Below are 25,049 nucleotides of genomic sequence, written 5' to 3'. Positions count from 1 at the left end.
TTAGGAGATTGGGTTTGGATTATAAAATGTATTTTAACTTGTGTATGGTTTATAGGAGACATATTGGGTCGGGCACTAAGGAATCTTCACGGATTATTACAGATGCCGTACGGCTGTGGAGAACAAAACATGGCTGTTCTTTCTCCCAATATTTACATTCTGCAGTATCTGGAGAACACGGAGCAGCTCACCTCAGCCATCCGAGAGAGAGCCACCAGCTTCCTGAAGAGCGGTGAGAGACATAAATCATGTAAAAAATACTGAGATGGTTTATCAAATTATACATTTTTCAACACACCTGAATGTTATTCAGTAAAGCTGAATCATCAGACACATTGAGTTAACCATTATCACACTAAACAGGATACCAGAGACAAATGAACTACAAGCATTTTGATGGATCATACAGCACATTTGGTTCTGGTGATGGGAATACATGGTAAATATATTTTCACTATTACTTTTGTTAATCAGAAAAAAAATCAAGACAATCTACAATAATAAACCTGAGAGGATGGTACAAAAACATTTAAAAATGTGTCTCTAAATTCAATTATTTGTTTTGTGATTGATGATGATTGGAATTCATTGAAACACCTGATGACATTTTTTAATTATATCTTCCACACCACCAGGTTGACTGCTTTTGTCCTGAGGTCTTTTGGCAGAGCACAGAAATACATATTTATTGATCCACAAATTATTCAGAGTGCAAAGGAATGGTTAATAAACAGACGGGATTCAGACGGCTGTTTTCTCCAACAGGGAAGTCTGTTCAACAACAGAATGAAGGTCTGTCAACTTCTATCTATCTATATCTCTCTATCCATTACTCTATCTATCTAGAACACCATAGTAACCACCTAGAAATGGTCTAGTAACTATATAGAAAACCTGGAATATATAACCTGTATGTTTACATGTTGTTGTTGTTGTTGTTGTTGTTGTTTTGAATAACATTTATTCTTTTTTTTAAGGCAGCCTCAAAGTTTGTCTAGATGAACTTCCCTTTAATAGTTTGAGAGCTTTATTTATCCTTTATTTCTCATATATTCCAGGGTGGAGTGAATGATAATGTGACCATGACTGCCTACATTACTGCATCATTGCTTGAACTGGAAACTCCAGTCACTGTAAGTTCATCTACAGGAAACACAATATAAACTCATAGAAAAATGACACTCACATCGTCTGTTTCTCTGTTTTTGTCACAGGATCCTGTCGTCAGTAAAGCTTTGTCATGCTTGAGGTCCGTCATTGAGGATGTCAAAAACATTTACACCACTGCTCTGCTCACCTACACTTTCAGTCTGGCTAGAGACACAGACACTCGACAGCAGCTTTTCAAGAAACTGGAGGATGTTGCTATTTCAGACGGTAAGAGGTTTGTTTCTGATGACTTTCTGTCATCATTTATGACAGTACTATTGTTTTTTGTCATGCTCATTGAGTTACTCTTGTGTCTTTTGTCATTAAGGGTCTCTTCTCCACTGGTCTCAGTCTGCATCTGCTGATGACTCTGATTCTCTGGCAGTGGAGATCAGCTCATATGTGCTGCTAGCTGTTCTCACTGCAGATTCAGTCACTACAGCTGATCTGGGCTATGCTAACAGGATTGTCAGCTGGCTTGTGAAGCAGCAGAATGCCTATGGAGGATTCTCCTCCACACAGGTTACTCAAACTACTCTAATAAAACACATTATTGTTGAATGTGCTGGTATGAATGAGTAAAAGTGACATTACTGAACTCATTTATTTCCCAGGACACAGTGGTGGCTCTTCAGGCTCTGTCTTTGTACGCCACCAAAGTGTTCAGCTCTGACGGCTCCAGTACAGTGACTGTACAGTCAGCAGGAGACTCTCACCCCTTTGAGGTCAATCAGGACAACAAGTTACTGTACCAGGAGAAGCAGCTGCAGAACGTTCCAGCCAAATACAGCATTGAAGTGAAGGGCTCGACCTGTGTGTCTGTGCAGGTCTGTAGTGTTCAGCTTCATTTACTCACACTCACTTTCTCTCTTGGCATTTTATGGTTATTCTGCTTTGAAACGGTTTATTAATTTATTTTTGTTTGTGTTGAATCTCTCAGATGGCTCAGTTCTACAACATTCCCACTCCTGCTGAAGCTAAAACATTGAGCATTGAAGCTAAGATTGAAGGAGATTGCAAGAAATCCTCTGGACAGTATCTATTGTTAAACTTCACTGTGAAGTAAGAACAATAACTTTATGCTATAAGACATGATTTTGGTTATGGCTTTAGTTCAGTCATCATGGACTCTGATGGTTGATATAAATTTTTTTCCAGATATGATGGTCCACAGGCAAGAACTAACATGGTCATTGTGGATATTAAACTCTTGTCAGGATTCACAGCTGATACATCAATGGTGCGTTTGACTATGTGAAGTGATTCATTATTAGATTTACTGTACTGTCGCTGTGAATCTACTGTAAGATGGTGCAGCTATGGCTGATATTGTCCTGCTCACTTCTTGATGAACAGCATGATAGCTTACAGAAAATAGCTCTCCTGTTAGGGATGTAACAAATCATACATTTATTTCTAAAATAAATAACTTTTTCCACAGCTTGAACCTCAAAGCACTTCAAGTGAATCACTTGTGGAACGGGTCGATTCTAAAGATGATCATGTCATCGTGTATTTGAAAGAGGTGGGAGAACAGCAACATTCATATGATAAGATACAGTGATTCATTTACATTTTTTATTTATTCACTGTTTATCCTCCTGCAGGTTCCAAAAAATATTGCAGTCAATCACCAGTTACAATTAAAACAGATTCTTCCAGTGAAGAATCTCAAGCCAGCTGTGATTAAAGTGTATGATTACTACCAAACAAGTAAGATTTTATGTGCCATTTTTCATTGTTTTTATTATGTGATTCAAAAGTATCAGTTGGCATTAAGCTAATTTCTTGGTATCAATATTTCCCTCAGGTGATCTGGTGGAGACTGAGTATTCATCTCACTGTGAATGAAGTGTCGTGCTTCAGTTCTGCAGCTTGGATAAATATGTTTTTATTCAGTGTTTATATCTTTTCCTGGGCAAATGAGTTTCCTGATTAGCCTGTTTTATTAAACCCAAACAAACTGAAAACACTTTGGTGAGCTTACTGTGTTTTTGTTCTTGATTTGTAGTTGCATCTGTGACACAGCTACTGAAATGAGAATACGTTTTCAATACATTCTAATGCTGCCAAGAGATGATGCAGTTACAGGAATGCCATTAAGATCCATGTAGAGCAAAGTTTTTCAACCAGGAATCTCTAGAAGTCAGTGAAATTATTGCAGAAATCTGTTAAAAAGGATATATAAAGTCACCATGAAACGGATGCTAAGAAGAAGCATACTTCTTTCTTCTTCTTTTGTTTAATGGCAATTTACATTTATAGTGCACATCACCACCTAAGGGGCAGTTGTGCAACCATTTTTGATGCTAATTATAAATTAAAAAAGACTGACTGAACTAAAAAAGAAGTTTGTAAAGATAATATGGCTGTAGATTTACAAGTTAGTTTCTTATGTTTGGCCATTTTGCTTTCACATTTGTTGTAAGGTGAGATGTCTTAAAGATCTGCTGCTAACATCTTGGTGCCAGATACCACAGCACACCTTCAGGGGTCTAATGTAGTCCATCCCTCGATGGGTCAGGGCTGTTTTGGCAGCAAAAGGGGGACCAAACACAATATTAGGAAGGTGGTCAAAATGTTATGCCTGATCAGTGTATACATATATAAGAAAAACTGCATGCCAATCAGAAGACATTACCAAATTAATTAGAAAAACTAGCTTTTTACATTAAATCCTTACTTATATATAAATACGTATTTACCTCATATTTTGACAAAAAATACATTTTTGGGTCCCCCCAAAATCCGCCCCCGCCATCGGTCAGAAACCTCGACACTGTATTGTCAAAGCTGATATTGTGGCTTTACATGTAATCATCATAAGCTACTTGCATGTGTCATTATATTATTAAGACTTTACCAAAATCCATATAGAATATTTTATAGATTTTTTTTTGTAATTGGGTCAAATTCCAAAAAAAAAAAAAAAAAAAAAAAAAAAAAAAAAAAGGTTGCAGGTTAATGACCATTAGAAAATGTGGGTCCCATGGCCAAAACAGTTGAGAACCACTGTATTAATGCATGTTTCACGCTTCACATGCTAAATTATAAAATGTAATTTTTAATTGTCCTTTATCAAAGCATCACAAATATTAACAGTTGTTGTTGTTGTTTAATAATTAATCCAGCTGTCCTGCATTTCCCCATACTAAACAGTTAACCATCACTGAGGTCATTTTCAGTCAAACAAAAAGTGTTTGGAAAAGGTTTAGACATTGCTTGATGCTGCTTGTAAACAGTTTTCTCATCCATTTACGATGACTTTTTTTATTGTGTCAATCAAAAGAGGAATATTTATAACTTGCGTTTTATTGCTTTGTGTCTATCAAGGAACGTCTGAGCCGTAAGTGTTAGAACCTTTTTTTATGTAGTTTGTATTTGAAAGTCCTTTCGTGTGTTTGTATAGTGTTCTCTATCTCAGAGTAACGTAACTATGAAATCATTAGTTTGCCCGTTAATGCATAAAAAGGGGGTTATTAAGCACATACTATTTCTTCTTGCAGGTTGTTCATGGTGACATTTCCAGGCATTATAAGATCAGGCTCAGAGGCTAAACTATGTGTGAGCCTTCTAAAACCAGAAGAAAATCTACAGCTGACCATTTCTCTAGTTGACAATGACCAGAACAGAACCCTTCTACATGAGAGAACTGAGAAAGAATTCCACCGCTGCCTTGACTTCCAGGCCTGTCGCTAAAACAGCATATTCATTATCTTAAAAGATACTTATTTTGATTTAAAAAAAAAAAAATGTATTTGTTAATCAAATCTGAGCATCTTTTCATTTGTAATATAGAATAGAATATGATCTATCAAGACTTCCAAAAACAACAATTAAAGAATATTTTCAGGTTTAAGTTCAGAATATTTGCTCTCTGGAAAAGATTTGTAATGCAATGTGTTCAACAGGCTCCTGAATCTAATTCAGTGCAAGTGATCCAAGTGGAAGTTCAAGGGAAAAAAACTCATCTGATTGAAAAAAGAAAAGTCAAATTTATATCATATAATCCATTGACAATAATTCGAACAGATAAACAAATGTACAATCCTGGACAAACAGGTATTTTCACTCTATATTTAGCTGCAGTGTTCGCTAGCTGCTTTTATGCAGATCTTAATATGTCTTCCTCATTCAGTCCATTTCAGGATTTTCACAATGGACCAAAACTTAAAACCAGTTGATGAAACAGTAGGTTGCAATTTAATTTTTGCATTCAAAATGTAATATTAGTTGTGAGTAAAGAAGGCATGACCTTGGTTCAGCTTTCAGCCGACCTTATTGGTCATGTGTGCCTATGTTTACACTGTTTACACTAATATATTGTGTAAGTGTGGAATTGTACCTCAGATTAAACAGACTTATATGTTGAAAATCAATTATTTCTATCCAGTGTTTTCATAGTGTTATACAAACCTGAACTACTGTTTTCGATTTACACCCACAGTACAAACTCATAGCAGTGCAGGTAAACTTCATTTCTTGTTTTCCCCCTTTCACTAACATTTTTTGGTGCCTAAATATTCCTGTTATTGCTATGCCAATGCCTTCTCATAAAAATAGGACAATCGAAGAAACAGAATCAATCAATGGATTAATGCTACATCCACCCATGGCAAGATTCTGCAACTTTCTCATGTGCTGAATCCAGAGGCATCTGTTGGTTTATATGAGCTGTCTGTTGAGACCAGCAAAACAACCGTTAAAGAATATTTTCATGTTAAAGAGTATGGTGAGTACTACCAAACTTTTTAGAGTGTGCCCTTAAAGGATTAGTTCACCTTCAAATTAAAATTTCCTGATAATTTACTCACCCCCATGTCATCCAAGATGTCAATGTCTTTCTTTCTTCAGTCGAAAAGAAATTAAGGTTTTTGATGAAAAACATTTAGGATTATTCTCTATATATTGGACTTCAAAGGCCTCCAAATGGTTGAAGGTCAAAATTACAGTTTCAGTGCAGCTTTAAAGCGTTCTACACAATCCCAGATGAGGAATAAGGAACTAAATTGTTATATAAAATATGCTAGTTACGACCCAAAAACATTTCACGTTGACTAGGGACATTAAATCAAAATCAAACTGGGCATGTAGTGAAGAGGAGGACAGAGGTTCAAGCAGAGAATATTTATTCAATTTACCCCCCAACCAGTAGAACAAAGGAAAAATTTTAAATATTGTGGCGGGGTGAAGTAGGACACGAGTCGAGGATGGAGGGTAAGTTCCCCAAAGGGTGGTTTTTATTCAAGTAAAGGGTGGTGAAATGGCCTTGTCGTGAAGTGGCTTGGTGCTCGGTGCTCAGCTTCCTTGTTTTGGGTGCGCTGGTGCAGTGTGGGTCCGTGCTCTCCTGTGGGTGTTGGGGCTGGCGGTCACACACTGCTCTCTGTAGGCACAATGAAAGAAAGGGTTAGCCGAGTCTTGCGGAAACATCTCTCACCTCTGTGTTCGCTTACAGGGTTTAAATGAGCAGCGCTTGATGGGACGCAGGTATGGCCGCTTAGCCCGTGATGAGCAGGTGCAGGTGTGCCCGCTCAGTTTCCAGGGCGACGCTGATGAGAGCTCGGGACACGCGTCACACTCCCCCCCCCCCCCCCCCGAGTCCGTCGGCGTTTGCGTTGGCCGCTCGGTGTTGCATGGCGAAATTGAAGTCCTGGAGAAACACCGCGTCACCCTGGCAATCTTCTCCTTGGCTCGGGCCATCCACTGTAGGGGAGCGTGGTCGGTTACGAGGTCGAAGTGGCGGCCGAGGAGGTAGTACCTGAGCTCCAGGACTGCCCACTTGACGGCCAACGCATCCCTCTCTACCGTGGCGTATCATTGTTGCGCAGGGGTCAGCTTTCGGCTTATGAACATGACCGGGTGTTCCTCACCGTCGTGGCCCTGCGATAGGACGGCTCCCAACCCGGTGTCTGAGGCATCCGTCTGCAGCAGGAAGGGGCAGTTGAAGTCGGGGGCTCGGAGGACTGATCCGTCGTGAGGGCTGCCTTTATCAGGTGGAATGCCGTTTCCGTCTCGGGGGTCCACGGGACCTTCTCCGGCTGCCCCTACCTGGTCAGGTCTTTCAGGGGAGAAGCTAAGGAGGAGAAGTTAGGGATAAAGCAGCGGTAATACCCCGCCAACCCCAAAAAGGCCCGTACTTGTGTCTTGGAGGTGGGCCGCAGCGCGGAGAGGATAGCTGCCACCTTCTTCTCTTGAGGTTTAATGAGGACGAGACCCACCTGATACCCCAAGTATTTTGCCTCGGCGAGGGCCAGGTGACACTTCCGGGGGTTGGTGGACAGGCCAGCCCCACGTAGTTCTGTTAGCACCCTCCACAGCCGCTCTAGATGGTCCTCCCAAGTCTCTGAATGAATGATGACGTCGTCGAGATAGGCCACCGCATATGCCTGGTGTGGCCAGAGGAGGACATCCATTATCCGTTGGAAGGTGGCCGGGGCCCCGTGTAGGCCGAAGGGAAGGACCCGGTACTGCCAGTGGCCACTTGGGGTAGAGAAGCCCGTCTTTGGTTTGGCCTGTTCCGTCAAGGGGACCTGCCAGTAGCCCTTGGTAAGGTCGAGAGTGGAGATGAACCAGGCCCTTCCCAAACGGTCCAACTACTCGTTCATGCGGGGCATTGGGTAACAGTCAAATTCTGAGACTTCGTTTAGGCGACGGAAGTCTTTACACAAGCGGAGGGTGCCGTCGGGCTTCGGAACCATGACGATGGGGCTGGACCAGGGGCTGCGTGATGGTTCAATTACCCCTAACCTCAGCATCTCCTGTACCTCATCCTCGATGGTGTGTCGCCGAGCCTCCGGGACACGATAGGGCCGCTGCCGGACGATGGTCCCCGGGGTTGTGCGGACGTCATGCTCCAAGATGTGGGTCCACCCAGGCTGGGGGGAGAACACATCCGAAAACTGACTGACCAGGTGTTGCAGCTCCGACTTCTGGGCGGCGGAGAGTTGGGGATCCATATCAACAACCACGTTAGTCGAGCTGGTGTAGGCCAAGAGCTGGGGCCTGGTCCCGACCCAGCGCTTCATAAGATTGAGGTGGTAGAGCTGATCCTCCTTCCTTCTACCTGGTTGCCGCACACGGTACGTGACGGGACCGACCTTTTCTGTGACGGTGTAGGGACCTTGCCAGGTAGCCAAGAACTTGCATGCGGCCATGGGAACCAGCACCAGGACATGGTCTCCTCGCTGGAACTCCCGCAGTTAGGTCGCCCGGTTGTAATGTCGTTGCTGCGCCTGTTGCACCTTGACGAGGTGTTCCCTGAACGATGGGTATAACTCGGTCAATTCGCTCCCTCATCTCGCGCACATGTTCGATGGTGGTCCGGTGTACCGCCGGTTGTTGTTCCCAGGCCTCTCGGGCAACGTCCAGCAGACCGCGGGGTTTTGGCGGCCGAAGAGCAGCTCGAATGGAGTAAAGCCGGTGGAGGCCAGAGGGATCACTCGAACCCCAAAGAGTACGTAGGGGAGCATTTGGTCCCAGTCCCGCTTATCTTCGGTCGCCACCCGGTGCAACATCTGTTTGAGGGTCTGGTTAAAGCGTTCGACGAGCCCGTCGGTCTGGGGGTAGTGCACTGTGGTGCGGAGCTGTTGGACCTTCAGGAGTTTACAGACATCCGCCATCATTCGGGACATGAACGGGGTACCCTGGTCAGTCAGGATCTGGGAGGGGATGCCAACCCGGCTGAAGAGGAGGAACAGCTCCTGGGATATCGCCTTCGTGGTGGCTTTACGGAGGGGAACGGCCTCAGGGTAACGGGTGGCATAATCCACGATGATGAGGATGTGTTCATGCCCCCGGGCGGACTTCGGCAGTGGCCCCACAAAGTCCATCCCAATCTGTTTGAAGGGTACCTCTATGATGGGCAGCGGTATCAGCGGGCTGGGGGGAGGCGTCCGAGGTGACGTCCGTTGGCACGTTGGGCAGGCGCTGGATCGTGTTTTGGGCCCCCAGGTGACCTGCCATCGGATGGGCATGTGCAATTTCGATTACTTCCTCCGTCTTGCTGCGCGGGACCACCAGCAGGGTTTTCTCCTCCCCCCTCCGCTGGGCGACACAGTAAAGCAGGCCATTGTCCACGATAAAATGTGGCATTGGGTGGGATGCTGGCTGAAGCTCCTTTCCTTCCGCAACCCTCACCTGAGCCCAACAGTGCTTAAGGCGATCGTCCTCGTGCTGCTCCTTGGAGAAACCCCTGGCTCCAGTCACCTGCTGGAACAAATCAAAATAGAGGTTATGAGGGGGACGGGTGACTCACCGCCTCTGGGGCTGTCGGAGGCCAGCAGCACGGGACGACGTCGGGCTTTCCTGCCGGGCTTCCGTGTTGGGCGGTTCCCGGCCAGGCTGGCAGGCTGAGTAACAGCGGCGAGTAGGCGGTCGAACCCTGGCCAGTCTCTTTTGAGAAGGACCGGCACTGGTAGATCCCTGATGAGCCTGACGTCTACTGGCCATGCGCCGATTGACGCAGCGATGGTAACCCACCACGCCGGCACTTCTCTGGTGTCGCCGTGCACACAGGTAATGGGGAGCTTAGTCTTGGCTTCGGCCCGCGGGGGTAGGATCGATGTTTTGACCAGGCTGACCGCACTGCCAGAGTCTAGAAGGGCGAGGAACGGGCGGCCGTTTACTTTCACCTCCGCCCGCGGTGCGTTCTCTGTGTGAACAGCGCAGCCTGCCAGCCAAGGTCGTCCTGGGGAGCGGGGTGCTTCTGTGGGCATGGGCTCATCCTGTGGGCCGGGAACCGCCGGCCTGCTCATCGGTCGCTGGGTGCCCTCCGGCGCGCGCCGCTCCTAGACCACCCTTCGGGGAAATGGTGGCGCTCTCTCCCCTACCTCCCGGTGTTGGGTGGCCTCCGCCAGCTCTATGGCCTCGACCAGTTCGTCCACGTTGGCTGGGTTCCGCATACCGGCTGCCTGCCGTAGCGGACGGGGAAGGGCACGCAGGAGGCGGTCGACCACAACGTGCTCTGCTACCTGGTGTACGGTGGGACCCCCAGCCAGCAACCAGTGTTGGGCCAGTCGGGAGAGGCTAGCGGGTTGAACCCGGGCCGGCTGCCGCGGGTCGAAGGTCCACTCGTTGAATAGCTGGGCAGCGCTGATCAGAGACAGCCCCATTCGGCCCAGGATCTCCTTCCGTAAGACCTCGTAGGAGGTACTTTATTCCGGGGGAAGCGCGGAGTACACTTGCTGAGCCTCTCCCGTGAGCAGTGGGGCCACGATGCGTGCCCATTCCTCCTCGGGCCACGCCTCCCGCATGGCCACAGTCTCGAACATCTGGAGATACATTGTTACGTCATCGTGTGCCGTCATCCTGGGTAATAGCTGCGTTGCCTGGACACGGGGGTCAGGTGGAGGAGTTCGCGAGGCTGTGGCGAGACGGAGCATGGCCAGCTCATGGTCGGATTCCCCCTGCCGGGAGGCCATGTGTTTCAGAATTTGCTGCTGGCGGATGCTCATGGGAAAAATAAAAAAACCAAAGCAAACGAGTTCAATAATAGAACGCCGTGTGAGGAGGGGTCGTCCATGTCCTCTTCACTGTAATGCCCGCATTCTCCACCAGTGTGGCGGGGTGAAGTAGGACACAAGTCGAGGATGGAGGGTAAGTTCCCCGAAGGGTGGTTTTTATTCAAGTAAAGGGTGGTGAAATGGCCTTGTCGTGAGGTGGCTTGGTGCTCGGTGCTCAGCTTCCTTGTTTTTGGGTGCGTTGGTGCAGTGTGGGTCCGTGCTCTCCTGTGGGTGTTGGGGCTCGCGGTCACACGCTGCTCTCTGTAGGCACAATGAAAGAAAGGGTTAGCCGAGTCTTGCGGAGACATCTCTCACCTCTGTGTTCGCTTACAGGGTTTAAATGAGCAGCGTTTGATGTGACGCAGGTGTAGCCGCTCAGCCCGTGATGAGCAGGTGCAGGTGTGCCCGCTCAGTTTCCAGGGCGACGCTGATGAGAGCTCGGGACACGCGTCACAATATATACAAAAATATATGTATTTACAATTAACAATAACCAAAATAAAAAGAAAGAACTTACCACAAACTCACCAAACAAACCAATGGAGAGCACGAGTGTTGCCAAATCAAAGAACAGAATAAAACAAAAACCTTCTAACTAAGGACTTTAAATCTAACCTAGACTCTTCAAAAAACAATAACCAAAATAACATCTTCTGCGTGCCATTTGCACGCCTTAACTTAACTGTACTAACTAAACCAAACAAAACTTACAGCGGGTGGCAACACTCCTAAACGACCTAATACATAGAAAATAGCCTACGTGAAACGCAATGTAAGTCATGTGACATAGTATCCTGCTCTCCGTCTTACCTGGCCAGGCTGGTGAACAAAGCGCACGGTTACTTAAATCAAGTAAGAAACAGAATACAAAAGGATATACAAGATAATCAAAAATAAAACAAATATACAATGTGGGGGATAACAAAACAGGCATACGTTTGGGCTACACAAACATTTCATGAGGCAAACAAACTCAGCACAGCCCAGCCCAAACCAGTCCCCGACGGAAACAGATGCGACCTCGCCCTTTTTATTTCCGACGGGAGGCATCAACGGTCAGCGGCCAAACCCCTTTTTAAAAGGACAGAAAGAAAAAAACAATCAAAATCAAGTAAAAACACAAACAATAACCATATAAACATAACTAACCGTAACATGCAATTATATAACAATTAGTTTAAACTTTGACCTGTGGAGGGCAGTAATACACTTAGTAGCGTCTACACTGCCAGAATTCTAATAGAGAAGAAGAAGAGAGCTAGTTCAAGACGAGTGTTTGTGGTTAAAACGTATATAATTTTAAAAAAAAATTTAGAAAATGAGTGAATATTTCGCTATAAGACCCTTCTTCCTCAGGATCATTTAAAGCCCTTTGAAGCTGCACTGAAACTGTAATTTTGACCTTCAGCAGTTTGGAGGCCATTGAAGTCCACTATAAGGAGAATAATCCTGGAATGTTTTCATCAAAAACCAAGCGCGCCGTTGGCACGGGAGACAGGGGGGTCAGGACCCCCGCAGTTTTGAAAGACAGAAATCGACCCCCGCAATTTTGATAAGGGCTGCTTCAATCAGTCACAATATATCACCTTTTAGCTTAGGATATTTTCTTTCAAATGAGACCATTTTCACATTTCTGAGAGCTTTTGTTCGTAAATAATCAACTGTTTTGTCGCAGATGTGAAGAAGAGGAAATGCGCTCTCGAACGGAGAAACACGCGATCTCCAAGCAATCGATCACAGCGTGCTAACGTTTTAATACAGGTCAATGGTGGCCGAATGTTAGCGTTTGTCAATCAAGCCAAACCGTCCATTTAGAAATTTGACACTTTAAGGTAAGGAGGCTGATCTCTCAGGTTGACGCGTGAGCTGGCTTGACTGAAGTTTTCGTGAGGATTTGTAGTTTATGGACTGTTTTGATTTAGGTCATTACATCTAGAAAGTTAAAAGCATTGATGGCATCTATAAAAGAGATATCTAAAAGCGAAACGAAAGTTATTGCCTCGACCGGCGACACAGTGAGGAGGACGCACAAGAGGAGACCTGCACGTTTAATTGGCATGTGTATACTGTAATACTGCATTTACAAAGCTGATCAGTGGCATGCACTTTGATCGAAAGTGAAAGTGCCCTTTGCGGTCGCATCGCGGTGCCCCCGCGTTCCACAATGTAGGGCCCTGGTTTACTTAATTTCCCGCACTCCGCTCAGTCTCGCGCGTGAGCCTTTCAAAGAAACTCCTTTGCCCATGAGCGCGGAAAGACACATGTGCACCATCCGTGGTCATAACAATAACAACCCTTATAATTAACCCAATAATAACCCTTTGAAAATGTCTCCTGCGCCCCTGTCAAAAACCTTAATTTATTTTCGACTGAAGAAAGAAAGACATGAACATCTTGAATGACATGAGGGTGAGTAAATTATCAGGAAATTTTAATTTGAAAGTGAACTAATCCTTTAAAAAGAAAGGGGGATTCACAGCGGTGCCATAGAAGAACCATTTTGGGTTCCAAAAAGAACCTTTCAGTAAGCCATTCATAAAAGAGTTAGTGTGAAGAACAATTCAAGTGTGGGTATCTGCAGGTTGGAGTATTGGGTGTGTCGAAAGGTTGGGGCATGCTGAAAGGTCTTTATCATTGGTAAAGAACTGTCTGTCAGGGTGCGGGGTAGGGTTAGGGGTTAGTTTCTGTTGTAGCAATTCAATGTAGCTATCCCTTTCTCAAACTATTTAATAATCTAAAGAATTATTTTTTGTGCAATAGAAAGGTTCCATGAATAGGTTAAAGGTTCTTCATGGAACCATAGATGCCAATAAAGAACCTTTATTTTTATTACCTTGAGTCATTTTTCTTGTTTTTCTTGTTTTTGTTTCTCATTTGCAAAAATACAAATGCTAACATCACTATTTCCTTTGTGGTTCAGTTCTACCGAAATTCGAAGTGATATTAGAAAAGGCAAAGACAGTGAAAGCGAATAAACAAGAAGTAAACCTGAGGGTATTTGGGAGGTGAGGCGATCTGAACATCTGATGCGAACATTAAACATAAACACGTTAAGCAGAATGATTGATTCACTGATTGGTTATATCTTCACCAGATACACCCATGGACGGCCTGTTGAGGGTAGTGTGAAGATGGGACTCTGCAGTCCCTTGCCAATGAGTTACAACTATTACTATAACCCTCAGTATAGGACTCCACTCTGTGTTAATAGTTCAGCAATAGTAAGTATGACTAAATATTCCATTAAAATAAAAAAAATAATAATAATAACTGCTATTATTTCTGAATAAAATAATTTTTTCTAGCTGAATGAGACCGGGTGTGTCTCTCAGAAGTTCCCCATGTCAGTCTTTGTCCAAAAATCTGAAAATTATATGTATAACATGCCACAGTTTCTTGAGTTCACTGCATCAGTAACTGAGGAGGGGACAGGTGTGTACTGTAACAGACATGAAAACTAATCTAATTGTGCTTGCTTGATGAGTTGTGCCAAAGATTTCACCTTTTTTTTTTTCAGACATCTCAATGGAAAGGACTGAAAAAGTGTTTTTGTCCTATAATATTGGTAGCTTAAAATTTATTGACCTGCCAGAGTTCTTTGAGGATGGATCAGTTATACAGGCAAAGGTGCACTATTCAATTCAATTTAATTCTAATTTAACATGACTGATTGCATTTTATTACTTAAATTAAATATTACTGCATTTTAATAAAATGGGTGGTGGTTATGGGTGAATATGCACATGCATAACCATACTACTATTAATATTAATTTATAAAGTTTAAATCCCTGCATACATTTGTGAAGATGACATGGAATTAGTTATTAGGGCCCGAGCACCGATTTTTCTCTACAAAATGTTTTGCAGTTTTTCCTATTTCCAGACGTTGTACTTCAACAAACTCCTTCCAGAGATTTTATCAGATAAGCATCATAGTTGGTCAGTCTAATCTAAAGGCCTTTGTGACGTTAAATTGTGAAGATCTTGAGTTTTCACTGAAGGGTGTGTCCGTGGCAGCCAGACAAAATTAGATGTTTCGTCACGAAACAGGAAGTTGTTGTAACTCAGGGATACAATGTCCAATTTGCCCCAAACTTCACATGTTTGAGAAAAGTCCTGTGGCAAATACATATGACTGAAGTAGTCCTCCTATATTTATATATTTAAATGCATATTGCCCACTGTGTTCTGTTTTCCTAAAGCCACTGTGTGGCGGTGGCACGGGTGTGAAGACCCTTTCATTGCTGCTTGCAGCTTTAACTAATATTGTTTCTAAATATTTTGACTATTATCGTTTGCTTTTTTATTATTTAGTAATATATATCTGTTTTCACTGAGTACTGTATGTCCTTGATGAATTTCTTTTTCCACCAGGTTAAAGTTGAGTTCTCCGATGGGACCCCAGTTTCTAACTTTAAGATTTTTGTTCATCACAACTTTCATTGCAACATCTTCACACCTCAAGAACTTATGACAGACATCAGTGGCATGGCCAATTTCACCATTGATACATCCCTTGCAAATAGTGCACCTTTTTCCATATCGGTGAGCTTTTTATATATATTCATCATGTGTATGTTAGTTCTGTTCCGCTTTGCAGATGCTCTCCATTCAAAACAACCTACAGTATGCATGAATTTAAGCATTGTACCCCTGAAATAAATGCTTTGTTTAAAGGGTTAGTTCACCCAAAAATTAAAATTCTGTCATTAATTGCTCACCCTTATTTCGTTCCACACCTGCTTTGGCAGTTTGACACACGCTCCAAACCACTGATTCAAAACAAAAGATTTGCAAAGATTGAAAGCTTTATGATGCAATGTGTTTTGAAATCGCCCATCAGTACATGTTGTTGAATAAAGTCATTATTTTGTTTTTTTTGGTGCATAAAAAGTATTCTCGTCGCTTCATAACATTAGGGTTGAACCGCTGTAATCGCATGAACTGTTTTAAATATGTCTTTAGTAGCTTTCTGGGCATCTGAAAGTGTTAATGATCTTGCTGGCAATGGAAGCCTCACTGAGCCATCGGATTTTATCAAAATATCTTAATTTATGTTCCAAAAATGAACGAATGTTATTATGGTTGTTGAAAGACATGATGATGAGTAAATGACAGAATTTTCATTTTTGGGTTAACTAACCATTTAAGGATTTGCTCTGGTAATTTGGTATCATATTTAATCAGGTCTGCATTTTAGTCAGTTGCAGCTGGTTTCTCTGACCATGTGTTCCTTGATCTGTTCGTGACAGGCATATCCTTCACTAGGCAGTCAGCTTGGTTTTCCATTTAATTTTGAATCTGTGCACAAAACTCTGCAAATAAAACCCAAAGAAAGCCCAACAAAAATGAGTCAACTGGCTATAAAGGATCTAGAGGAACCTCTGAAGTGTGATATGGAGATTCCAGTAACCGTTCAGTACACTATTGCTGGAGAGACTGTTGAAAGTGGTTATGTTACCATAGTCTACCTGGTGGGTGCAGAAATGAAGCAAAACACATCACAGACATTTTTTTTCCCCATACAGTTATTTTGGTCACTTTTTTTTTTCTTCATTTTTTTCAGGTTTTATCCAGAGAAAAGATAGTCCACCATGGGTATGAGAAAGTTGAAGTAAAAGGTGCTGATGGAGTGGTGGAGGGAGAAGTGATGTTCAAAGTCCTTGTTCGCACCAAGATGGCTCCTAAGATGGAGTTTCTTGCATACTGTGTGCCGCCCAGTGAGAATGTACTAGCTGTTTCCAGAACATTTCAAATTGAGAAATGTCTTGAAAACAAGGTGTGCTTGCTGAGTTCATAACAATATGGTGATTGCATACATGTAAGAGATGATGTACAGTCTCTGCTCTGCTCAGGATTATTTGATTATAATGACCAGTCAACTGTACAGATTATGCCAGTTATTGCACAGCTACTCACCAAAAAAAATATATATGTATGTGCATGAAATGTTGAAATACTTCTATAATTTGATCTGTATATTATCTTTTGTTTGTCCATTACAGTGTATGAAATAATCAGCAACAAGACGAACACTGCAACAGTTTCGCTGTAATAATAATAGTGATTGTCAATTAGTTGTTTATTATCATGATGCTGATGATGATTATCATGAACAGTTTATTAAGCGTAAGAAAGTATATTAAGTCCTATTTGTTTTATTATATATATATATATATATATATATATATATATATATATATATATATATATATATATATATATATATAGCATGCAATTATATACATACAGTATTTAAATTAATGTAGTTGTTTGTGTGTACTTAGTATGACTATTAATGGTTGATGGAGACCCGATTTTGAGAGAGACAATGGTTTCAGTTACGAGGATGAGTGAATTGATATACAGCGTTGCCAAAGATGGCAGCGAATATTCGGAAATATGAGACCACTGAATGCCATATCAGATTATTCACTGATAGCAGTGTAATAATTAGTGATAGTGATTAGTAATAATTGGTTGAAATACTTTTGTTTTGAAATTAAAGACTGGACCACTGTATGTCACAGGTGTCTCTGCAGTTTTCTCCTACTACGGCTGTTCCAGGTGAAGAAAACACTCTTCAGCTCTCAGCTCTGCCTGGTTCATTGTGTGGCCTCAGTGCTGTAGATCAGAGCGTCCTGATCCTGGAGGAAAATAAACGCCTGGACTTTGACAAAGTAATATGTTTCAGACCCGTCTTCAATTTCTTCAGTGTCAATTTTCCAAATTACTGTATTTATTCCAACCTTCTGCGGGTTTTCAGCATGTTGCCAGACAGTGTTTTTTCATTTGACATTGAAGATCAAGAGGAATGCTTTAATATCAGATCCATAAGAAGTCCTCAGTCTCTTGGACCAAGTATACAGTCCTATCCTCTCCCTATCACTTACCCTTCACAGAGTAAAGCAGATGCTGTCTATGAGGTTTTCCGGGTAAGTATTTAAAATTGTTTGGGTTTAAGGTTTGTGTGTTTTTTTAAAGGCTTATTGTGATTAATGTTTTGGGACAAAAAAATGCAGTTAGTTGCTGCTGAAATACTAAGTAACAGACTTTGTTTCTTCCCTTTTTGCACTCATTTGGACAAGAACATGGGATTGAAGGTGGCAACAAATTTGATTATTAAAATGCCATCTTGTATTAAATTCAGAGATGTATTTTATCTTAGAGTGGATGGTGGAGGTCAGACATCTGTTTATTTTCTCTCTCTCTCTCTCTCTCTCTCTCTATATATATATATATATATATATATATATATATATATATATATATATATATATATATATACACACTGTGGACATGTTGTAAAAATAAACTGTGATAGTAAATGTCCTGCTGAATTCCAGGATATGGTCCCATTGGTTTACACCCAGGGATGGGTGTTTTCCCAGGATATGGGTATTCAGCTAGAGCTGGAGTTGGAGATATGGGTTCAATAGGTCCATTGGGAGCAGGAGTTGGAGGAATTGGAGGAGCTGGAGGAATTCCTGGAGGAATTCCGGGAGGAGCTGGAAGAATTGGAGTCATGGGAGTTCAGGCATGTGAGTATGACCCATGTGAATCTCGAAATTACCTTAAACAATTAGTGAAATTGCAAAATGCTTGCCTTTATAATTTGCCAGTGGTTCCCTCAAGATTTTTGTAAACATGTGGTAAGCATAAGTGGACCATAATTGGATGTTTTGGAAGTAAAAAAAAAAAAAAACAGATCAAAAACGTATATACAGTGGCATGCGAAAGTGTGGGAACCCCTTGCAGGATCTGTGAAAATGTGAATAATTTGATCAAAATAAGAGAGATCATACAAAATGCATGTTATTTTTTAATTAGTACTGTCCTGAGTAAGATATTTTACAAAAAATATGTTTATATAATCCACAAGACAAAAAAATAGCTGAATTTATTAAAATGACCCCGTTCATAAGTTTGTGAACCACTGATTCTTAATACTGTGTGTGGTTACCTGGATGATCTACGACAGTTTTTTTGTTTTGTGATGGTTGTTCATGAGTCGCTTGTTTGTTCTGAACAGTTAAACTGAACTCTGTTCTTCAGAAAATTCCTCCAGGTTCTGCAGATTCATCCGTTTTCAAGCATCTTTTGCATATTTGAACCCTTTACAGCAGTGACTGAATGATTTTGAGATCCTTCTTTTCAGACTTAAGACAACTGAGGGACTCAAACTCAACTATTCAAAAAGGTTCAAACATTCACTGATGCTCCAGAAAGAAACAAGAGCCGGGGGTGAAAACTTTTGAACAGGATAAAGATGTCCAATTTTTTCTTATTTTGTTTAAAAAAAAATAATATATATATATATATATATATATATATATATATATATATATATATATATATATATATATATATATATATATATTTTTTTTTTTTTTTTTTTTTTCATTTAGTACTGCCCTTCAGAAGCAACAGATTCAGACACTTAAATGTTTCCCAGAAGACAAATTAAGTACAATTTACCTTGATATTCAAATTCTAAAAGTTTTCACCCCCCATCTCTTAATGCATCTTGTTTCCTTCTGGAGCATCAGTGAATGTTTGAAACTTTTTTTAATAGTTGAGTTTCAGTCCCTCAGTTGTCCTCAGTGTGAAAAGACGGATCTCAAAATCATAGTCACTGCTGTAAAGGTTTCAAATAAGCAAAAGATGCAAGAAAACTGAAGAATCTGGAGGACCTGTAGATTTTTCTGAAGAACAGAGCTCAGTTTAACTGTTCAGAACAAACAAGAGACTCATGAAGAACCATCACAAATCAAAAAAACAGCCGTGGATCATCCAGGTAATGACACACAGTATTAAGAACCAATGGTTCCCAAACTTTTGAACGGGGTCATTTTAATAAATTCACCTATTTGTTTTGTCTTGTGGAGTATATTTTTGTAAAATATCTTACTCAGGACAGTACTAAATAAAAAATAACATGCATTTTGTATGATATCTCTCTTATATTGATAAAATTATTCACATTTTCACAGATTCTGCAAGGGGTTCCCAAACTTCCGCATGCCACTGTAAATAAAGCATATTTTGAAGCTGTTATGTTTATTTTTTTTAAAAAAGTTTGTTTCTAAATGTAACTAATTAACAATGTTTGGGGTGTGAGTGTGTGTAATATATATGGTGTAGAGCAAAATGTAAGTATCGTCAATGTATGTTTACCACAGAAAAATCCCATATAAAGCCCAACGGAAAATCTCAAGGGAACCACTGCCGAATTAGTCTTCCAGGTTTTGATGTCATCCCTGCACCAATGTATTACTTAAATACATAGTCTTGCTCGCTGAGTGACACTGTTTTCATTTTACATGCGTACAGCCCATTATCCGATGTTTTCAGTGTCTCAGAGTGGCTCGGTTTGCAGTAAATGCTGCTTCACACAAACTCAATCTCTGCAAGAGTTGTGAGTTTGTGCTGCTTATGACATGCATTTGAAGACAAATGTGTCAACGTGCACCAGCCATCTTCCTAAATTTGTAATAGTTTATAAATATGTTGTCAGCAAATGAGAAGCTTTAAGTTTGAAAAAGCAAAAATGAAGACAGCCCTATATACTATTATATACTACATCATTTTTTTTTGTCAGTTGGTCAAGTGGGACTTGGAGCAGCCCCAGGAATTCAAAACACACCTCTCTTACCCGTAGAAACATTTCGCACATTCTTCCCAGAAACTTGGATTTGGGAACTTGTTGAAGTTGGGTGAGTGAATGATGGGTTAAAAAGTCTGAAGGTGCTGCCCGCCCCCTTGCAAATATTTTTGGCACTCTTGTGGTAAATGTCCTGATAATAAATTCAAACTTCTCTTCAGGGACTCTGGATCAGTTCAGGTTCCTGTCACGGTTCCTGACACCATCACTTCTTGGGAGACGGAGGCCTTCTGTCTGTCCTCTGAAGGTCTGGGTCTGGCTCCTCCTGCTCAGCTGACAGTTTTCCAGCCCTTCTTCCTGGAGCTCTCTCTGCCTTACTCCATCATCCGTGGGGAGATCTTTGAGCTGAAGGCCACTGTCTTCAACTATCTGTCCAAGTGCATCATGGTGAGATTTCACACTCAGTCTTATCAAATCATATCAAATATGCCACTAATCATGTGTGGTTGATTGACAGGTTAAAGTGACTCCAGCTCCTTCCTCAGACTACACTCTCAAAGCCTCCTCTGATGATCAGTATTCATCCTGTCTATGTGCTAATGGAAGAAAAACCTTTAAATGGATCCTCACTCCTTCTGTTCTTGGTGAGTTTTCTAGTCTGAATCATTGTTTCTCAGTGTTTGTGTCTGTTGTATCTTCACGTACATGTCTTGTGTTGTAGGAGTCTTGAATATTACAGTCAGTGCAGAGGCAGAGGCGTCCCAGACTGTGTGTGACAATGAGATTGTGAGCGTCCCAGAGAGAGGACGCATTGACACGGTCACACGAAGCTTGCGTGTAAATGTGGGTAGAAATATATTATGTACAATATTATGCAAATACATTGCGTAATACTATTGTATCTAAAACTATACCTTTATATTTTACGCTGCAGCCAAAGATCATAAAAAGCTATTGTGCTAACATTAACCTGTATCTCTCAGGCTGAAGGAATCGAAAAAACTAACAGCCACAACTGGCTGCTTTGCCCCAAAGGTAATGGATGTGCACTTTTATGTCATGTAAATTGTTTTTAAACTAAAAAGATTTAGATTCTTTGGATTATTTATCTTTTTATCTTTGTGGATTATTTATTTCCAACTGTATGGATTTGTTTTGTGCCTCAATCTACAGGGCAAAACCTTTCAGAGGAAGTAGAGCTGGCGTTTCCCAAAAATATGATAGAGTGATCAGCAAGATCCACTGTTTCAGTGCTTGGTAAATTTGAAATCATATTTCACTTCAATACTGTTTTGTGAACATTTCTGAGGTAGAAATGTGCAATGAATCACATGTTCTCTGGTAGGAGACATATTGGGTCGTGCACTGAAGAACCTTGATGGATTATTACGGATGCCGTACGGCTGTGGAGAACAAAACATGGCTGTTCTTTCTCCCAATATTTACATTCTGCAGTATCTGGAGAACACGGAGCAGCTCACCTCAGCCATCCGAGAGAGAGCCACCGGCTTCCTGAAGAGCGGTGAGAGACTATTCAGAGCCATTTCATACTTCATACTACATACTACATTTCAACATTTTTTTTTCAGCACATTTAAGAAAAATAATCTCACCAATCTGAACAGGATATCAGAGGCAACTCAACTATGAAAGCTCGTATGGATCATATTCTACATTTGGCCAAGGAGAAGGAAATACATGGTATGAACTGTTTTTATCGCATAAATTAACCATTGCACAAAACTAGGCAATGAATATCAATTCAGATCTAAAGGTAATAATATTTTGACAACCAAATGTATTCGATTGAATACAACAAACAGGCTGACTGCGTTTGTGCTGAGGACATTTGGGAAAGCACAGCAGTACATCTTTATTGACCCCCAAAAAATTCAGAAATCAAAGCAATAGCTGGTACAACACCAAAGACCAGATGGTTGTTATGAGAGCAAGGGAAAACTCTTAAATAACAGAATGAAGGTAAGAAATTACAAATTATTTTAGAAATACTAATATTAATCATGAATTAGAACATGTATTGCTTTCCTCAAAAAAAAACAAAAAACAAAATCATTATTTTTCTTGTTTCCCACCACAGATATCTAAAGTATTTTTTCATTCGTATTCCATCTGCAGATTGTTAGCATTAAGCAGAGCAAAATTGTTTGATGTGTGCTTAAAATAATGATGAAATAAAAAATATCTAAAATAAAGTAATACATTTCGTCTGAAAACAAGTCTTAAAGGGTTAGTTCACCCAAAAATTAAAATTCTGTCATTAATTACTCACCCTCATGCCGTTCCACACCCGTAAGACCTTCGTTAATCTTCGGAACACAAATTAAGATATTTTAGTTGAAATCCGATGGCTCCGTGAGGCCTCCATAGGGAGCAATGACACTTCCTCTCTCAAGATCCATAAAGGTAGTAAAAACATATTTAAATCAGTTCATGTGAGTACAGTGGTTCAATATTAATATTATGAAGCGACGAGAATATTTTTGCTGCGCCAAAAATAACAAAATAACGACTTATTTAGTGATGGACGATTTCAAAACAAAGCTTCAGGAAGCATCGGAGCATAAATGAATCAGCATGTCGAATCTGCTGTTCGGAGCGCCAAAGTCACATGATTTCAGCCATTGGCAGGTTAACACGAGATCTGAATCATGATTCGATACACTGATTAATTTATGCTCCGATGCTTCCTGAAGCTTTGTAAGTAATAAATGACAGAATTTTCATTTTTGGGTCAACTAACCCTGTAACATCTTATGCAATTTTGCTTCACATTTTTCTTGTTGTAAGAAGCCAAAACTACTTGTTTAAAATGTAACATTTACAGATGGTTATAACCGAAACATTTACACCACTGCTCTGCTCACCTACACTTTCAGTCTGGCTAGAGACACGGACACTCGACAGCATCTTTTCATGAAACTGGGGGAGGTTGCTATTTCAGACGGTAAGAGGTTTGTTTCTGATGACTTTCTGTCATCATTTATGACAGTACTATTGTTTTTTGTCATGCTCATTGAGTTACTCTTGTGTCTTTTGTCATTAAGGGTCTCTTCTCCACTGGTCTCAGTCTGCATCTGCTGATGATTCTGATTCTCTGGCAGTGGAGATCAGCTCATATGTGCTGCTAGCTGTTCTCACTGCAGATTCAGTCACTACAGCTGATCTGGGCTATGCTAACAGGATTGTCAGCTGGCTTGTGAAGCAGCAGAATGCCTATGGAGGATTCTCCTCCACACAGGTTACTCAAACTGCTCCAGTAAAACACAGTATTGTTGAATGTGCTGGTGTGAATGAGTAAAAGTGACATTACTGAACTCATTATTTCCCAGGACACAGTGGTGGCTCTTCAGGCTCTGTCTTTGTACGCCACCAAAGTGTTCAGCTCTGACGGCTCCAGCACAGTGACTGTACAGTCAGCAGGAGACTCTCACCACTTTGAGGTCAATCAGGACAACAAGTTACTGTACCAGGAGAAGCAGCTGCAGAACGTTCCAGCCAAATACAGCATTGAAGTGAAGGGCTCGACCTGTGTGTCTGTGCAGGTTAGTGAAATAAAGCAAACCAAACCAATGTGAAAACAGATTAAAGAAACTTTATGAACAGATTATGACTTAAAAGGATGTTCTAATATTATGTGACTTTCTTGTAGATGTCTCTTTTCTACAATATCCCCACTCCCATGGAATATAATACATTATTCGTCGTTGCTAGGACAATGGGAGAATGTAATAAAATGACTGGACAAGTTTTGGATGTTGTAATAAGCGTTGTGTAAGGACAGATTGTTATTCACACATTCAGTGTTAAGGTTTAATTCTTTATTGCATTACTATATCATTTTTTTCTCCAATTAGATATACCGGGACACAAGTGAGTTCAAACATGGTCATTGTAGATATGAAACTCTTGTCAGGTTTCCAAGTAGAACCCTCTTCCCTGGACAAGGTAAGGCACCATAAGCCAGCGTCTGTGGGAGTCAGTCCCCAAATTTTCACAGAATATTTTAGTCTGTGCTAAAAAAAATATTTTTCCACAGTTAAAGAAAGCAGCACATCGTGTTGAATCCAAAGACGACCATGTCATCGTGTATCTACAAGAGGTGGGAATGATATGTAATGACAACCTTTGTGATTAAATGACAATTAACTATTAAATCAATTTTAAATCCTACTATATTACAGAAAAGTAATTATTCTCACAGACAAAAAAACTTGTAAACTTTTTTTTAACTGTTTCATATTTTTTACAGGTTCAAAAGAACATTGGCTTCCGCCAAACACTAAGTATTAAACAGACCTTCTCAGTTAAAAACCTTAAGCCAGCAGTTGTAAAAGTCTATGACTACTACCAGACAAGTAAGACTAAATTACTCAGTGCTTACTTACTTATACACTTAAGTCTTGGCACCTTTGCAGCTTTTTTAAATCTTGTTTCCAGGTGATCGGTCTGAAACAGAGTATTTAAATCACTGTGCTTGAGGAGGAGTGATGCTGCAGAAGAAGCAACAGATGTCATCATCACACAAATTAATTTGCTAATTATGAAGCTGTAAGCTTTAATTTTATATGTTCCCTTGTATTTTATACACCGTTAGGTCTTTTCATTTGTGTTTTATCAGTAAATGCACATTGAGACTGAGGTGTAGGTAGGCTAAGCTTTTGCTCACATATAGGCTTGATCATTTTAGAGAAATATTATCCTTGTTTGTTGTTAACATGCAATAATGCACTGTATCTTTATGGCAAATATAAATGCTTTGTGAAAAGAGCAAAT

At 41.1% G+C, this 25,049-nt stretch overlaps 1 protein-coding gene and 1 pseudogene across 2 annotated transcripts in view; both read left to right on the top strand.

Moving 5' to 3' along the window:
• The window catches only part of LOC137005428 (alpha-2-macroglobulin-like), a 41,060-nt gene extending 37,785 nt beyond the window's left edge, over positions 1–3,275 (top strand). Inside the window, exons 23-34 of one of the 2 annotated variants that reach the window (XM_067366322.1) lie at positions 56–232; positions 364–439; positions 636–792; positions 1,059–1,133; positions 1,215–1,377; positions 1,478–1,671; positions 1,764–1,976; positions 2,090–2,211; positions 2,308–2,389; positions 2,591–2,674; positions 2,757–2,862; positions 2,960–3,275. In XM_067366322.1, the coding sequence (XP_067222423.1) occupies positions 56–232; positions 364–439; positions 636–792; positions 1,059–1,133; positions 1,215–1,377; positions 1,478–1,671; positions 1,764–1,976; positions 2,090–2,211; positions 2,308–2,389; positions 2,591–2,674; positions 2,757–2,862; positions 2,960–3,000 (1,490 nt within the window). In that variant the 3' untranslated portion in view covers positions 3,001–3,275. The remainder of the gene's footprint in view (positions 1–55; positions 233–363; positions 440–635; positions 793–1,058; positions 1,134–1,214; positions 1,378–1,477; positions 1,672–1,763; positions 1,977–2,089; positions 2,212–2,307; positions 2,390–2,590; positions 2,675–2,756; positions 2,863–2,959) is intronic. The other variant, XM_067366323.1, reaches the window with a different exon arrangement.
• Positions 3,276–4,138: 863 nt separating this feature from the next.
• LOC137004156 (alpha-2-macroglobulin-like protein 1) lies at positions 4,139–24,848 on the top strand (annotated as a pseudogene).
• The last annotated feature ends 201 nt before the right edge of the window (positions 24,849–25,049 follow it).

This window comes from Chanodichthys erythropterus, chromosome 17 (assembly GCF_024489055.1).
Source record: "Chanodichthys erythropterus isolate Z2021 chromosome 17, ASM2448905v1, whole genome shotgun sequence".
Taxonomy (NCBI): domain Eukaryota; kingdom Metazoa; phylum Chordata; class Actinopteri; order Cypriniformes; family Xenocyprididae; genus Chanodichthys; species Chanodichthys erythropterus.
This window is presented reverse-complemented; position numbering and strand designations above follow the sequence as displayed.